Raw genomic sequence first — 16,407 nt, 5'->3', positions numbered from 1 at the left:
TTAGCTCAACATATGAGGGACTAAAGAAAGAACACTGTATCGGACTACTTCATTATGTGAACTCTCCTTTTGCAGACCCGTGGTGTAATAAATTGTGTGTGACCTCCCTTGTTAAAAGGTCAACCTCAAATGGGCATCCTAAAGACTGAAATGGTTTCTTCCTGCAGAGGTGATGGAAGTGAGCCAGTAACTGGTAATGGGGTCAAGGTGGATGTAGAGCGATTAGCTAATCTGGCAGCTAGTTGCAGGTTGACTATTCAGTGGCCACTTCCAGCACAATCTGCTTCTGTCATGGACTCATTAATACTTGGTCTGATTTACTAGGACCTACTAGTATCTTGTGATATGCAAGGCTTGAGAACTTGTTCTTGATGGAGAAAAGTTTATTAGATACTTGTAATAAAGTCTCTTTTTATAATTAAAATACACTATTTTGCATAACTTAAGGCTTTTTGATTTTCATGTCTTCTCCCTCTTACTATCACTGTGGAGTTGATGCAGTCATTGTCAACAGTTTCAAATTCAGGAACCACTTTCAAGCCAAACCAATATTTGGGAGCCCATGTCTTGTTTTCTTGCCATGTATTTGCACGGTGGGAATGCTGCTGTTGTGATCAGGTTTAGATCAGACCGTAACTCAGCATTGGGTCCCAGGCCACCAGTTGAATTCTACTAGTGTAGTGTGTATTTATGCTAAAGTAGGGAATCATCACGAAGAGTCGGACACGACTAAACGACTAAACAGCAACAACAAAGTGTGTATTTATGGACTCCAGCGTTTACTAGAGTGTCAACGAATGGAGTAAACTGGGAAAAGGAAGATTGAAAATGAGCTACTCTGTAAAATCTAGAATAGCACAAAAGGTGCCCACACAACTAGATTGGGGTTCAGGTTAGCATAGCCAGAAATAAACCCTGGCACTGACATAAGCACCAATATATTTAGGTTTAAAGCAAGGTTACATGCATATCTTTTGCTGGTCCGGAGCAAAAATGTCCTGAAAAAATGGTTACTGGGTTAAGTACATTATAAAACCATGCATCTTGTGGATGGGTTTCCTAGACCATTCTAGGGACTTGCCATCTCTTAAGAAGATGGTCTGCACTCAGAGGAGCTCCTGTACAAAGCTCACGGGCAACGCACATGCCCAGTGCTATTATAGAAGACTGAGAAGGCCAGCCAGTTGCCAGGTTTCAGACCAGTGGATTTTACAAGTTCAAAAACGGGTCAGCAAACTTTTTCAGCAGGGGGCCGGTCCACTGTCCCTCAGACCTTGTGGGGGGCCGGACTATATTTTGGGGGGGAAAGGAATTCCCATGCCCCACAAATAACCCAAAGATGCATTTTAAATGAAAGGGCACATTCAACTCATGTAAAAACACGCTGATTCACGGGCCGGATTGAGAAGGCGAATGGGCCGCATCCAGCCCCCAGGCCTTAGTTTGCCTATCCATGTTCAAAAATATTTGCAAAATGTACTTGCAGTAATTACTCCTGTCTTTGTTGTCCGGTGGTGCAATAAAGAAGCAGCTAGTAATCTACACAAGGGACACTTATGGTTTTGCAGAATATTTGTTCCCCCTCCCCACATCATCATAGTAATAGAAATCAGGGTCAGCTGATGACACTGACAGAAAGTGAAGCACTGCTGGGAGCCACAAACAGACACCTTTAGAAGGGATTAAGTCCTATATGGAGGAAAAGCCTACCAGTGACGACTAGGCACAATGGCTGCATGCCACCTCCAAGGTCCAAGGCAGCACACAGATGCCTCTAAACATCAGTCCTTGCTGGGAAATTCCTCAGGAGAAGGCTTTGGTTGTCACCTGGGCTTTCCAGAAGCACCCAACCAGCTGCTGTGGCAAACAGGATGCTGGATTACACCTGCAATGGGAATTCTTTGGCCCTCCAGATGTTTGGCTGAAGTTCCCCATCATCCCTGATCATAAGGCATGTGGGTCCAGGCTGATGGAAGCTGGGAGAACAACATCTGGGGCGCTACAGATTTCCCATCCCTGGATTGGATGGGCTTTGTGTCTGATCCCACAGGGCTTCTCTTCTGAGTCTAGAGCAGCCTTTCCTAACCTGGTGGCCTCTGGATGTTTCAGACTGCCACTCCTCAGCCCTAAGCCAAAGTGAGCAATGGTCGGGGATGATGGGAATTGCAGTCCAGCAACATCTTGGGGGCTGGGGACTGCTTTGCCCACATACCTGGGAGGAAGCCCCACTGAAGCTCATGGGATGTACTTCTGAGCAGACACGTCAGGCTCAGAAATGATAAAAGGCAGCAATCAATCTGGTCTGGCACATGGTAAATCTGTAGCTAAGACAGGACAGCAAGCAACACATCATTATCAGTAGGAGATGGCAACTGCTTTATTTTTTGTTTAATGCTGAGCTGGGCAAGTGCGAAGTTGGCACTGCCTGCTTTGCCCACTCGTCTCCCACATCGGCATATTTTAATTTTCACAACAAAGAACACCAAGCTGCTTCTCCCTCGAACGCGCCACAGGAGTCTCTCTCTGCCAGGCCAGAAAAAGGTGCGAGGGAGACCGTGGTGGGCCTCTCGGCCTCTGCACCAGCCCTGACGGCAGGGAACTGACGCCGGACGCAGCACCGGCCAGAGGCATCGGAAGGAATACAAAACACAGGAAGGAAACGCCGGGCAAAGGGGTTGGGGGCACTCCAGGTCCTCTTACTGGCTGCCTTCCAGGTCCAACGTGTGATTCCTTGCCTGCAATGAAAGAAGAGGCTTTGTCAGCCTCGTCCCTGAGGCATAACTGCATTTTCTCTGTTGAATCCTCAGCCCCAATCTGCACTGCATATTTAAAGCAGAGTCAAAGCACTTTAGACAGGCACAGCTCCCCCCACCAAATAATCCTGGGAACTGCAGTTTGATAAGGGTGCTGAGAGTCAATAGGAGGCACCACCTATTCATCTCGGGGAGCTACAATTCCCAGAGTTCCCTGAGAAAAGCGGGAATGGTTGCTAAACCCCGCTGAAGAATTTGGGCCCCTGGTGTTTGCTCTGCAAGTCTCCCCCTCCCCATGTCCCTCTGGCCTTCTTGCCTCTGTGATAGGCACAGTCCCTCCTAGTCACATGACAAACACAACATTGATCAAACCAAAACCATTCAAATATTCAACATTTGATGATGGCCGTGACCTGACCTTTGTGCAACTTGTGGAGTTAGTGAGCTTCCAATAGCCTGAGAGAGCTCCTTGCAGCTCTCCCGCCCCAGAACTTGCAAGGTGTGTGGGTGTGGGTGTCTTGGGGCACATAATGAGATGCAAAGCTACAGCCCTTGCTTAATGGCGCAGATGCAGGCAAGACAGAAAAGCTTAGGAAATGGTTCAGCCTTGCTTTGCACAAAAAGGCAGAGGGGGAAGGCTCAAAGGGCTCTTGCAAGAGACAATCCTGAGAGACCTTGGTAGCTTTTTCTGCATAAGGTATCACCTTGACCATTGACGCTCTGGACAGGTGCGGCTTGCAATGTTGTAGCAATAAAATGCAGTACTGTATCTGCATGGTATCACAAAAAAACCCGCATTGCGTTCCCAAATTTCCGCTGAAGAGGGAGGGAGAGACCTGCAGCCTCACTGTTGCTCCCCTTCTTGCTACTCCGCTATCGGCGCTGCCACTCACCGCCTCTTCGGTGTCTGTGCTCTCCTCTGCACTGTCCACCTCCGGCAGAGCAGCCCGGCCATCTTGCACGGGGCTCTCCTTCCTCCGGGTGGTCTCTCCTGCTGAGTAGGAGGCCTCTGTGCTGGCGGCTGCTTTCTTCTTGACCTCCTTGGAGCCTGAGGGATCAGACAAAGCAGGCAAGCAGGCCACATTACACCACCTTACCCATTCATCACACTTTTCCGCACCACCTTTTTCCTGGCGCCGGGTGCCGCTTGTAGTGCTCCCAGGCAGTCTCTCACCTAGGCACTGAGCCTAGGTTTACTATGCTCCGAGCACAATTCAAAGTGTTGGTGCTGACCTTTAAAGCCCTAAACGGCCTTGGTCCAGTATACCTGAAGGAGCGTCTCCACCCCCACTGTTCTGCCCGGACACTGAGGCCCAGCGCCGAGGGCCTTCTGGCGGTTCCCTAACTGCAAGAAGCAAAGTTACAGGGAACCAGGCAGAGGGCCTTCTCGGTAGTGGCACCCGCCCTGTGGAACGCCCTCCCACCAGATGTCAAAGGGAAAAACAACTACCAGACTTTTAGAAGACATCTGAAGGCAGCCCTCTTTAGGGAAGCTTTTAATGTTTAGTAGGTTATTGTATTTTAATATTCTGTTGGGAGCCGCCTAGAGTGGCTGGGGAAACCCAGCCAGATGAGTGGGGTATAAATAATAAAAAATATTATTATTATTATTATTATTATTATTATTATTATTAACGATGATGATGCCACAAGGCAGGTGCATCCTGCTCCACTGGGCCAGGTCCTGCACCTCAATGAGTTTACAGACAGGCAGGAATCCTAATGATGCTCCAGCCCACAAACCTGCTGTAGACAAGGAAGCTGGGATTTAGAATTTCTGGTCAGTTTTCTGATCAGAAAACCTGAACTCTGCTTTGTGTGCATGTGCCTAAGACCTGCAACAAAATGCTGCTGTTCATCCTCACGGCTCCTTGACTCTCACACGCCTCCTCACCTGTGGGCTGCTCCCGTCGCTGGTCCATCCGGTCGAGGCTCTCCAGCAAGCTGTCCACCTGAGCTTTAATCTGACTTAGCTCTCCCTTGATGGAGTGCAGCTCCTCTGCTCGCACTGGAAGGGAAAGACAGCGTGAGCGGCCCAAACCACGTTACTGGCACCCCGCAGAAACCTACGCCGGTAGGGAGGGTTTCACACCAGCTGTTCACTGGTTTTGTCACTGGGAGGGTGTGGGGGGAGGCTACAAGTTGTGTCCAAGTGTGTGGATCAAAACCGCAGTCAGCTGGCTGCTCTCTTTAGCTCGTGGGAGCTGTGGTGGGCAAGGAGCTCATATTTACAAATCAAAAGGGCCTTGGCACATGCATGGATAGAAAGGTGCATATGAAATGTTGCTGTTTTTTGAACTCAGAGCCCAAACGAAGTATCGTATTGGCCCAAATATAAGCTACACCCACAAATAAGCTTCTTCTTTAGAATTCGGGGGGGGGGGGAGGCGAGAAAAAAAGACAATACCCGAATATAAGCTGTCCTAGGAGCTACGCGCTGTAGTGGTGCCCGCCATCTTGCCTCACTTGCCTCGTAAAAGTCTATTTTTGTAAGGTCGTGAATTTAAGCCACACTTTTCATGGTCGGAATTTGGAATTTGGAAAATTGGAATTTGGAAAAATTATATTCAGGCCAATATAGTAAAATGTTTCTGCGAGAAACACATCAGGACGAGATAAATGGAAACAAAACAATAGAACCTGTACCCAAAGACTGGCTGCTGAGTGCAAAACAACACATGAAATTCCTTTCGTTCCCCATCTTCCTGACTACTGTTTCCCAGTTGACTGCCTGCTTTACACCCTTCCATGAGACTCCCTGCTCTTCAGCTTTGCTCCCTTTTAGACCCTCTTCCTAGCCCACAGGCCACCCAGGTGCTCGCCAGTGTGGGGTTTTAGTCACATCCAAACAGACTGCTTTTCCATCCCTCAGAGAGCCTGGACTGCAAACACTCTTTGACAGGCTCGTTCACTGTTGGTGCTAAGTGCTGAAAGAGTGCCCCTGGCACCTGGGACACTAGGCCCTCTCTGCCCCAAAGCGCTTACACTTTGTTCGGCCTGCTGTGGAGCCGCTGCTGCCCCTCAGCCCTGCGTGGGGACCTAAGCTGGCCTTGCCCCCGGCCCCCAAGTGGCTTCTCCTGGCCTTGACCGGGATGTGACTGATGAGCGGGGGAATCTTCTGGTACTCGTAGACCCTGCAGGAAACGAGAGCAAGAGGGTCAGTTGCAGAATCCCCTTGAAACCACAGCTCAAATGTGGGCGGGGGGGGGGTTGCTGAGGTCCAAGGATATGGTGGGGGAAACCCACTCCCACCCGTTATGCTGATGGGCCGGCAATGAGGGAGGGAGAGCAAAGCCCCAAAACGCACCTGTAGGGTAAATCCTCTTTATAGAGCTCATAGTCCAGGTCGCAGGTGCTGCTGCAGACAAGAGAAGAAAAGGTAATTCGGCGCCATTTCATGCTTCTCAACATCCTCCGCTGCACCACGAGACAGGCACATGGAAAACTGCCTTTGTATTTTTCATTGTTAAGTAAATCCCCAAATATTTTGCTTTTTTCACTCTTTGCAATCCGATTGCTTCTTCTAAATCCTTTTTGCTCTGATTATCCATATTCTTAACCATCATTTTTGTTTTTTCTTTATTTAATCTAAATCCTGCCACTTTCCAAATTCTTCCATTTTCTCTAAAAGTTTCTTTGTACTATTAATTGGATTTTCCATCATCACAATCATATCATCTGTAAATGCCCTGATTTTATAAACATTTTCCCCTAGTGTTATGCCTTTTATTTCCTCCACTCCTGGCCCAGAGATGGGAAGCTGGGGGGGGGGGGCGGCAATTATCCCTGGGCTCCAGCTCTTATCAGTCCCAGCCAACAAGGCCAATAGCTAAAAATGATGGGAGTTGGGTGTTCCTGTGCTGTTTGAAAGGCCACAGGCACCTCACCCCCACTCTAACCACTGCAACACGCTGCCGCTCCATCTCTGCACTGCCTTTCTGCCGTCAGCAAGGCGCCTTGCGACAATTTTTGCTGGAAACAAGACTTGTGTTGCCGCACGCATCTCAAATGTTGACCTGCCACAGGAGGCAGCCCTATCAACTCCTCGGGTGCTTCGGCTTGAATAAAGGAAGGTTGCAAAACGGGAAGTAAATCTGGGTTTTGTAACTAGTCAGCATGACAGGAGTGTATATGCAGTAGCATATTTAGCATGCCAAATCATGCATGGTGCAAGCTCCCCTGTGCAGGTTTTAGGCATTCAAGTGCATATTCATTTCCCAGTTTATACTGGCCCTGGTGCACCTGAGACTAAAGAGGAGAGAGGTTAGTAATGCTTTAGTTGCAGAGGTGCCAGCAACCCCCCTCCCTTGACTTCAGTTATGATGGGGGGGTTGGACTAGATGAGCCTTGGGGGTCCCTTCCAACTCTACAGTCCTACGATTCTGTCCCTTTTGGCTGCTCCCTCAGCTACTGTTCCAGAAGAGTACTGCGGGAGCCATGATTTGGCTAAAACTGGAGGGATCAGGGTGGAAGAGGGGGTTGAGTTTGCAGATTTCTTTAAGCCACTCTGCCTTTTCTCCAATAATTTGAGCACTGGAGGAGGTAGCCAGAAGGGAGGGGTGGGGGCAGGGAAATGAATGCAAAACAACCAGATCCTAAACAGTTATTGCAATATGTCAAATGTTACGTAATTATATTCTATATTAAAACGTATATTTATGCCACTTGAAAGTGAGTGCCTGCCACTTATCCCTTTTTCCCAGAGCATTTGTGGTCACTGGAAGGTAGGGGCTGGTTTACTCCTTTTATCCCAGTAGAATCCAGCCTTCAGGATTTTTCTTCTGATCCCACAAGTAAAAGAACCAGGGGAGTTTCCTTTTCTTTTTAAAATGGAAGTGGAGAGTTGAAGGTAGGGCAACCTTAAGCACCCAGCACCTTCCTTTTGGCTATGAGCTCTGCTGGCCTATGGGGAGGAAACACTGGAAGGGGCAAGAACATCCTCCAGGACCCATAACAAGGCGGCCCCAGCTCCCAAACCCCCTGACCGCTGATGGGAGTTGTAGTTTGACAACACCCGGCCTGCCCTTTGGCCAAAGTGTGGGGAGTGAGATTGGGTCAAGGCTTCTTTCAGGGAGAAACGCACTCTATCCGGAGTGGAAGAATCAGCCCGGACCCCCCACCCTCCACCCCCTGCTGATCTTCCATCAGAGAGTCTTGATTTTACATTTCACGGATGGTGGTTTCTGTGTGCCAGCTGCCTACCCTTCAGGTCCAAATGGAAAGGGGCGGAGGGGGGAAGGCTGTCAGCAGGAACGCCTCCCCTGAAGGAAGGCGCTGATGCGCCTGTAATAAATCTCATGCCACATGAGCAAGCGAAAGAACAGGAATGCTGCGGCAAAGCCCCTATGGGCTGATTTGGCCCACCTCAAAGCGTGGGGCTCTGGGCCCTTTCATCTCGTGCATGACATTTTTTTAACGGGGTGTGTGTGTGTGTGGCTTTTCTCTGCACTGCATGGCAAGCTGCACCTGCCAACATTCCCTCTTCCCGACGCGACTATTAAAAGGCACACGAGTCCTGAACGGTGTACGGCTGTGGCTTCGTTTCCCGGGAAACCAGCTAGGCTGTCCCCGTCCCCCCCGGACGGAGCGGGAATCTTCCATTTCCCTGCCCTCATCTTGGCCCAGCATTCCTGCCCAGCTTCTCCCACGCAAGAGACTTTGTCCAAGTGGAAAGCCTGCACAAATCCGCTCATTTGATCCAGGAAGAGGGTCCAGAATCAAGGGGGCGGGTGTGGGTGAGAACCCCTTATTTCCAACTCCCTCTGGCATTCAGGGGTGTGTGTGTGTGTGTGTGTGTGTCAAATTCTATCTACAGAGCTAGATAGTGATTGCCATCCCACAAGGGAGTGCGTGGGAGCCAAGTTGCCAGACATCAGCGGGAATGTTTTGCAGAATAATTGAAAAAAAATTCAGCTCCGCTTCCTCTCGGAAGCCTCTCCCTCGCTGTGCATCTGCACCGTCAATCGCTGTTGTGGCTGCCTCGATGCCAGGAGATTGTTTTGTGCAGCTTTTCTCTGCCAGTCCACTCGGGAAATCTCCCTGCCACAGCAGCAACCATGTCCCAGGGTGATGGCTTGTCCATCTCCTAAAGGAAGGGCTCTGGCATTGGCCAAACTGGCTCTGGAAGATGGCATGGGTGGGGTGAAGCCCCCCCTCCACCCTTTGGCCCAACCACATAAGGTGAATAGGACAGCCATCATTCCCCCTCACTGCAAGAAGCGAAGTTACAGGGAACCAGACAGAGGGCCTTCTTGGCAGTGGCGCCCTCCCTGTGGAATGCCCTCCCTTCAGATGTCAAGGAGATAAAGAACTACACAACTTTTAAAAGACATCTGAAGGCAGCCCTGTATCGGGAAGCTTTTAATGTGTGATGTTTTGTTATGTTTTTATATTCGCTGGAAACTGCACAGATGGGTGGGGTATAAATAATAAATAATAATAAAAAAATTAAAGAATTCTGCAGCTACATGACCGGTGTGGCAAAAGGACTCTTTCTATCCTTTGATTCTGCACATACAGAGGTCTAAAAAAAAAAAAAAAATGCCTAGGGGAATGTCAACAGCCAGTTGCGGCCACCATTATTTTCTTCTGGCGCTTCTCACTTGAAGAATGGGGCAGGGAATGGGGAGAAGTTCTCCTGGGGTGCCTTGGTGGTCATCTTATTATATAGCCAGCCCTGCAAGTCTCAAACACTGCTGTCCTCTGCTTGCTGTTACTTGACCCATGTTTTGCAGATTAATTTTTTTTTTATTGTTTTACAAGGAACCCCAAAAAAATTCCAGAGCAGAACCAGCAGGACTGCCACCAGTAGAAGGGGAAGCTGGTCGTCCCTTCCCCATAACTAGCAGAATCGTAAGAACTTTCCACAAAATAAACCAGCACATTTGCACACCTAATTTCGCACAGGCCACAGAATGCCCAGAATGGGTGTGTCGTTATCTTTAGGGAGAATACACAGACCCTGGCTTATGGCACGGGGGTTTCTTTCTGCATCAAAGCCCTTCTTCCTCTGGCTCCAGCAGACCAGGTTTCTTGAAGAGCGTCGAAGAAAGGGCAGGAAAGTGTGTATCATACACAAGAGACACTTCGGATGAGCTCTGGTGGGCAAGAACCTGAGTGATGAAGGATGCCTGATGAAGGCCTGCGAAGGGTCAGGCCATAATAAAACCTATTGCTTTCCTGTGGTTGCTCCTCTCCTCTTTCACAGGCTCTTTGTATGCAATGGGACAGATCCTGGAACTCAGCCAGTGCCAAACCCAGGCAGGGGCCAAATGGTGGAGGAGGAGAAGGCCTGCAAACCAGGGAGGGTGCTCAGCTCCCGGGCCTATTCCTCTGGGCTGCAGGACAAAGGGAGCTATAGGGTTTCAGAAGGACTGAAGAATGGCTCACACCCGCCGGCAATAGCAACACCCCTCCTTTTAAAGGCACGGTGAGACGGCACATTGGCAGCCACAAGGGGAGCCGAAGCCAGGAATTTGGGAAAAGCTGTTGCGTAGCAGCTATTGTTTGCCCCTCCAAGTTATTTTGGGAGGCTTTGTTCAGTCCTTTTGTTTTCCAAGTTTCCATCTGTGGGTTCAGCAACGCTGGTTCTTACTCCTGTGACCACAGGCCTCCAAGGCCACAATCCTGGCGGTGGGTGGGTGGAATCGCCTCAGTCCCCTCCAGCATTCGCTCTCCTCCAGACCCCACTGATTTCCCCTAGGAACATCTTGAGGACACCTCTTCCCAGAGCAGTCTCACCCAGCACACACCAGGCAGCCACCATTTTAAAATTTCCAACCATGTCCCCAAGCAGCCTTATGACGGTTGTTCTGTGGCATTGTGGGAAATTTAAGATGGCCACTTGCAGCCACCCTGTGCAAGGGCTCCAGGACAGGGGTCAGCATCAGTGAGGGGAGCTTGGGCTTACTAGGAAACTGTCCTTTACGCCCTCAGTTAAATGACAATTCCCAGGATTTATAGCAGTTACATTTAACTGGAAAACCTCCTCCGTCAAAACAACTCACTGAGAGACAGAGGTGTTAGGTATCCTGAATTTCTGAGTCCAAGAGATAGAGAGAAAAGCTGTCCTAGTGGGCTGCTCTCCCCTAGAAGGAACAGGTCAATAGCTTGGGGCTTCTCCTGGATTTGGCCTTCTCACTCGAGGCTTGGGTGACTTCAGTGACTAGGATTGTATTTATAAAAATAAATAAATAGGAGTGCCTTTTACCAGCTCCATCCGATTTGCTGGTTTTGGACAAAAGACACCTTGACCACAGTAGTCCATGTTCTGGTAACTTCCTGACTGCCATACTACAAGGTGCTCTACATGGGGCTGCCCTTGAAGACCCCTCAGAAGCTTCAAATGATCCAAAATGCAGTGGCAAAATTACTGGCTGGGGTTCCGCTTATAACAGACACAACTCCTGTTATAATTGCCAGTTCATTTCCATGGCCAATTCAAGGAGCTCACACTGGTGTTTAAAACCCTGAATGGCTAAGGCCACAAATATATGAAAGCTTGCCTCCTTCCCTACAGATCTTCTCAGGTGTTAAGATCAGGCAGAAGGGTGTCTCTCTCTCTCTCTCTCTCTCTCTTTCAGGGCTAGGCTTCCTCAGCTTTGGCAATGCGTAAGTGGCCACCCAACCATTTCCCAAGTCTGCTTCCAGGCAGGTGTTTTTTGGATGTATTTTTGCAGCATCTGCACAACGGCGTTGGCATCAAAACGCCATCTCTTATCCCCCGCCCATTTACCCTTTCTGCAGGGGAAATCCAATCATCACAACAAATCCTGTTGCTAGCAACTCATCTGAGATATCTCAACAGCCCACTCGCAGTTTTTTTGCGCTAAGATGCACCGAGAGCCTCTCAGGGCTATGAAGCTGGATAACAATTGTTCTAAATTAATAATAAAACCAACCCCATCCCTGTCTGGGAGCACCACTAACCTCCTGTTCTGTCTTGCCTTTGCCCTGGAGCAGATTCTGTCCTACCTACAAGCTGTTCATGTCACAGCTCCTTTACACAGGGAGATCAGGCAGAGATTATGGCTGGATAACCAGTACAGGATCCCACCAGAATCTAAGAGGACAGGAAAAGTGTCTTGCAGACACTGCCTACCCCCCCACCCCCACCCCAACAGCTTCCTCTTCTCAACAGCTACAACCAAACAATTTCCATTACCAGCCATATAAATAAATAAATGCAAAAAAAAATCAACAAACCACCCTTCTGCCTAATCCCAGGGTTATAATCTGTTTTCTTGGCAGCAGAATACCCTCCACGTGAGGATCTAGATGAAGCAAAGCGGCGATAGAAGAGCACAGTGCTCGTCCCTCTCTCTCCAGCCCTGGAAAATAGGAAACTGAACGCAGCCCATGCATGTGAAACCGGGTGGCACCGAAAAGAAAGCAGAAAAGCAGCCAGACCAGGTTAGTGGCTTTGGGTGGGTGGGTTCCACAACCGCAATGCTACCATAGAAAAAACCCTCCCCCTGGAGTCTACCTGAGAGAAAACTGGGAGTTGAAGCAAAGCTACAAATACGTTTCCCGCATTTAAGTTCCGGCTAACCATTTGATTGTCCCATTCTGGAGCAGCGGACGCTTCCGAACAGTTTGCAAGAGCAGCCCCACTTATCACTTAGTGCAGTAGTCAAGCCTGCACCTATCCCTTGGGCTTCCATGCTCCCCCTTCCTAGCACTGCCTCCAGATTTGCGTGTCATGAGCTAATGAAGAAAAAAAGCAATCCAACTGAGGGCAGCTGGAGTCTAGTTGCAAGAGGCACAGAAATATAGCAAGCAGCACATTTCTTGGCCAGAGGATAAGCGGTGGCTGGAAACTTTCAGTTACCAGAACATGAGTAGCTGTGGCGAAAACCTTCTGCCAGCAGCTCTGGGTGCAAAAAGCAGCAGCAACGCCTCCTGATTGGAGGCAAGCAGCCACTCTAGACCAAGCAGAGGCTTTTTTGAAATATCCACAACGTCCCAACATCATGTCTAGACACTGTGGGGAATTTTAAACAGCAGCTTGTCAGCACCCAACAGAGGAGGCTTGAGAAGGGCATCAGTGCTCAAATCCCCACCTGGTCATGACGCTCACCAGGTGACCGCTTCTCCGCTTAATCTACCTCACAGCGTTGTTATGGGGGGTTAAAGGAGGTTGGGGAGAACTATGTAACACCATCTTCAACATCTTGGGACGGGGGAAGGTGGAACACGAAGGCAACAAGTGCAAATCAATAAAAATAAATAGTTCACCGCCAGCAACCAGGAATTCCATGCCAGGGGGGGGGGCCTGGAACTCAACCCAAGCAGTGAATGGGTTGGAGAAGGAGATTCTCAGGGCCATTTCTGAGGGGGCGGGCACCATGACCAGGTCATAAGCAGCTGGTACAACTCCCACCACCCTGAGTGATGGCAGGGGCTTGCTGGCAGGGGCTGATGGGAGCTGGAGTCCTGGAGGGCCGCACAGATTGCCCTTCCCTGCCTAGACACAGTAAACGGGACATTGCACAGCCGGATCCAATCCGTGGTGACAAAAGACTCACGGGTACAGGCCTCCGCTGTGTTGCCTCTTCTGGCTTGGCCTGGCGTGGCTCAGTTTAGGCTCCCGGGCCATGTCGAGATCTAGAGAAAGAGGAAGACCATGAGAGAGAAGCCCCAGGGCAAGGAGGAGGCCAGAAGCCCAGGAGGGGGCAGGCTGGGTGGAGGCCACTGTCACTCCAGAAGGCACCCCCTAACAAAGTCCAAGGCTGACCCCCTCCGGCAGATCCTTAGAACATCTCACAGGGATATAAACCAGCTTAGATTTTTCAGGTTCGTGTACAGACAAGAGTAGTCTCTATACTGTAGATACAAGGAACTGAAATGTGTTGTTATTATTATTATTATTAGGTGTTATTATTACTCACCCTAAGGGTAGGTTACAGCGATAAAAATTATACAGTATTAAAAACAATTAAAGCAACTTAATGGTGTCAGCAGAGGCAGTGTCCCAGCATGGGAGGGGGTGACCAAAGAGATGCCCCCCCCAGCCTCCCCATTCATCTACACAATCTGTCTACAAGGCAAATCAGAGCAGCATCTCATTATTGTCCTTTACTTGGCAGGACAGCAGGGAATAAAACGACTTGCCTGCTGAACTGCATCTTAATACTATAACCAAGTTGAAAAATTAATTAGAACACCATGTTAAGTGTTTACATTTTTTGCCACTGGGCATGAGCCACAGAGGCAGAATTCCTGCCTGCCCCTGGACTCTTGCCACACCTCTGAGGCTGGGCATGTGCTCCTTTGGGCCTGGGCCCCTCCATTTCCAGGGCACCATCAAAGGCCCAGCATCAGGGGACTTGAGCCGGAGCCCTGGGGCAACTGGCATGCTAGACCCAGGCATCCTGAGCCCCGTTTCCTGCAAGGCAGAGAGAGAAATGTGGGGAGGGGTCCCGACTTCCTCATCCCAGGGCAAGGATGCTTCCTCTTGGTCTGCCAAGGGAAAGTTCCCCAGAATCTGAAGAGGCCAGAGTCTCAGGATGGACGTAGAGGCCAGCGAGGGTCTTCCTGAGCAAGGGCCGGGGAGGGGGCTCCAGTAACTCTTCTCCGTCCCAGCCTCAAACGGCCTCCAAGTGCATCAGCGCCCGGTCCCATGGCAGGTCCCTGCCTGGGGGTTCATAGAAGACCCACCCCGGGACCCCTCCAAGTTGCCCTAGCCACCTCTTGCGATGCAGGCCTCAAAAAAAATAAATAAATAAAAATGCCAATTTCTCTCTTTCTTTTTTAAAAGAGAGAGCTCTCGTCAATCCTCATCCAACTTTCTTCCCACCCAGAGTTGGGCCCAGTAAAGATGTCTCTGAAGAATTAGGAAGCGACACCCCCCCCCTTGCTTCGTTCTGCAAGCAAGAGGCGCAAAGCAAATGGAAGGGCGCGCGCGCGCGCCCCTCCTGCGCAGCGAAATCAAAGGAGGCGGCATGGGGCTTTTGATGGGGACCCAGCGGATACACCCTCCTCTCTCCCCCCCCCCACGCTTCCCCCTTCCTCTTTCATTGCTTCCGGGCGGTGGAGCCCCCGCTCCTAGTCCCCTATTTTGGGAGGAGGGCGACTCCCCCCCCCCACTCCTAAGTACGCAACCCGGGGGTGAGGCGGGGGTTATGGAAGTGGGACAAACACACACACACACGAGCGGTACTCACAGCGCCAGCCCCCTTCCCGGCTGCCGAAGAGGGTCATGCCACCCCCAAAGGGGGGGGAGGGGAGGAAGAGGGGGGGAGCCCCACGCCCGGCCTGCCCAGCAGCGAGGAAGGGACGCCTTTCTCTCTCTCCTACGAGCCCCCAGCAAGGTGGTTGCAGCAACAGCAGCAGCAGCCGCCTAAGCGCTCTTGGCTAAAGAAAGGAGGGTCTCTATCTGCCTCCCTCCCACCCCAGCCTGAATGTCGGCCGGAGGAACGTACCATCTGCCCTGGTGAAGGGGGGGGGAGACGAAGCAGGAGGGAACGAACCATCTCCGCCACCCGGCGGGGGGGGCGTTGTGGGAGGGGAGGGGCTGAGCTCCCACATAGACACACGCCTCTGCTTCTTGAGGTACCAGGGGGCTATTGCCTTGCAGAGGGGGCGCCTTGCATGCTCCAGTCCCCTCCCCTCCCCCCGCGCAAGGAAATGGTGGGGGAGGTGGGCGCCCCCGGTTCTTCCGCGGCGCATGCGCGAAGCTGCAAGGACCCCCCCCCCGAAGCAGAGTAGCTGCCCAAGGTGGTGGTCGTGGGACTGCGTGGAATAACCTCTTCGGGCACCAAGGGAATAAGCAGGAGCCCACCCCCACCCCCCCGTTCTCTAGGCCGTGGGACTGCCCCTCCCCACTCTGCAGAGCAACCTCAGGCTATTCAGCCCAGGGACTGAGGCTGCTTCTATTGAAAGCACTTTCTTTGGCCCCCATCTAAGAATCCTGGGAACTGTAGTTTATTAAGGGTGCTGAGAATTTTGGCTGGGGGATGACACAGCATCCTGGGTTCCCGCCCCCCCCCCCCCCGGGAAACCATATGCATTAAATGTATGGTGCCTGTGCAGCCTAACATGGGGGAGGAACCTTTTGCACTTTGAGGGCTGCATTTTACAGGCAGCCTTCTAGGGGCCACATCCCACTGTATATATAAATATTTAAAAATGTTCATAAATGTACCAAGGAAACACACATATAAATATAAATATATAAGCCACATGTCCAAAACCCACAGGAAAAGTCCCAAAGCCATTTTGACTCTTTCAGTCACCTCAAATATTTCTCTACAAGGTGGAAGGAAATGCAGAAACCTCCCCATTGTCTCTGTCCTCACAAATCCTGCACCATTTAAGGTGTGAATAGGCTCAGGAATTAAGTATTATCATTACAAAAGAATGGCCAGGCTCCCCAGGTAATCCAGTCAAGTGACCATTAACGGGTAACCTGGCCGAAAGGGTAAAAACAACGCACTCAGATTTCTGTTGTAGACCGCCTTTTCTGTGATGTAGGTATTATGTATCTGGGGGTTGGTCTTGGGCTACACCCCTTCTGTGATGTATGTATGATGTTTCTGGGGGTGGTCTTGGACTCCGGTGGGGGCAGATTTAAAATGTCTATATAAGGGTTTGCACGCATGGCTCGGGGTCCTCCTCCTCTCTCCTGTGTGGGGGAGCACCCTGTTGCAACAGT

General features: G+C 50.6%; 1 protein-coding gene across 5 annotated transcripts in view; it reads right to left on the bottom strand.

The window, feature by feature from the left end:
- Positions 1-2,352: 2,352 nt before the first annotated feature.
- Positions 2,353-16,407, bottom strand: part of LOC309536661 (RNA-binding Raly-like protein) — a 33,011-nt gene continuing 18,956 nt past the window's right edge. Inside the window, exons 2-8 of one of the 5 annotated variants that reach the window (XM_082230838.1) lie at positions 14,918-15,076; positions 13,280-13,358; positions 6,061-6,111; positions 5,739-5,887; positions 4,648-4,761; positions 3,647-3,801; positions 2,353-2,735 (exon numbers count right to left, since the gene is read on the bottom strand). In XM_082230838.1, coding sequence (XP_082086964.1) covers positions 2,697-2,735; positions 3,647-3,801; positions 4,648-4,761; positions 5,739-5,887; positions 6,061-6,111; positions 13,280-13,358; positions 14,918-14,954 — 624 coding nt within the window. In that variant the 5' untranslated portion in view covers positions 14,955-15,076 and the 3' untranslated portion in view covers positions 2,353-2,696. The other 4 variants (XM_082230834.1, XM_082230835.1, XM_082230837.1 and 1 more) reach the window with 4 other exon arrangements.

Source organism: Podarcis vaucheri, assembly GCF_965113315.1.
Source record: "Podarcis vaucheri genome assembly, chromosome: 7".
NCBI lineage: Eukaryota > Metazoa > Chordata > Lepidosauria > Squamata > Lacertidae > Podarcis > Podarcis vaucheri.
Note: the sequence above shows the minus strand (reverse complement) of the source record. Positions and strands in the feature narration are given on the sequence as shown.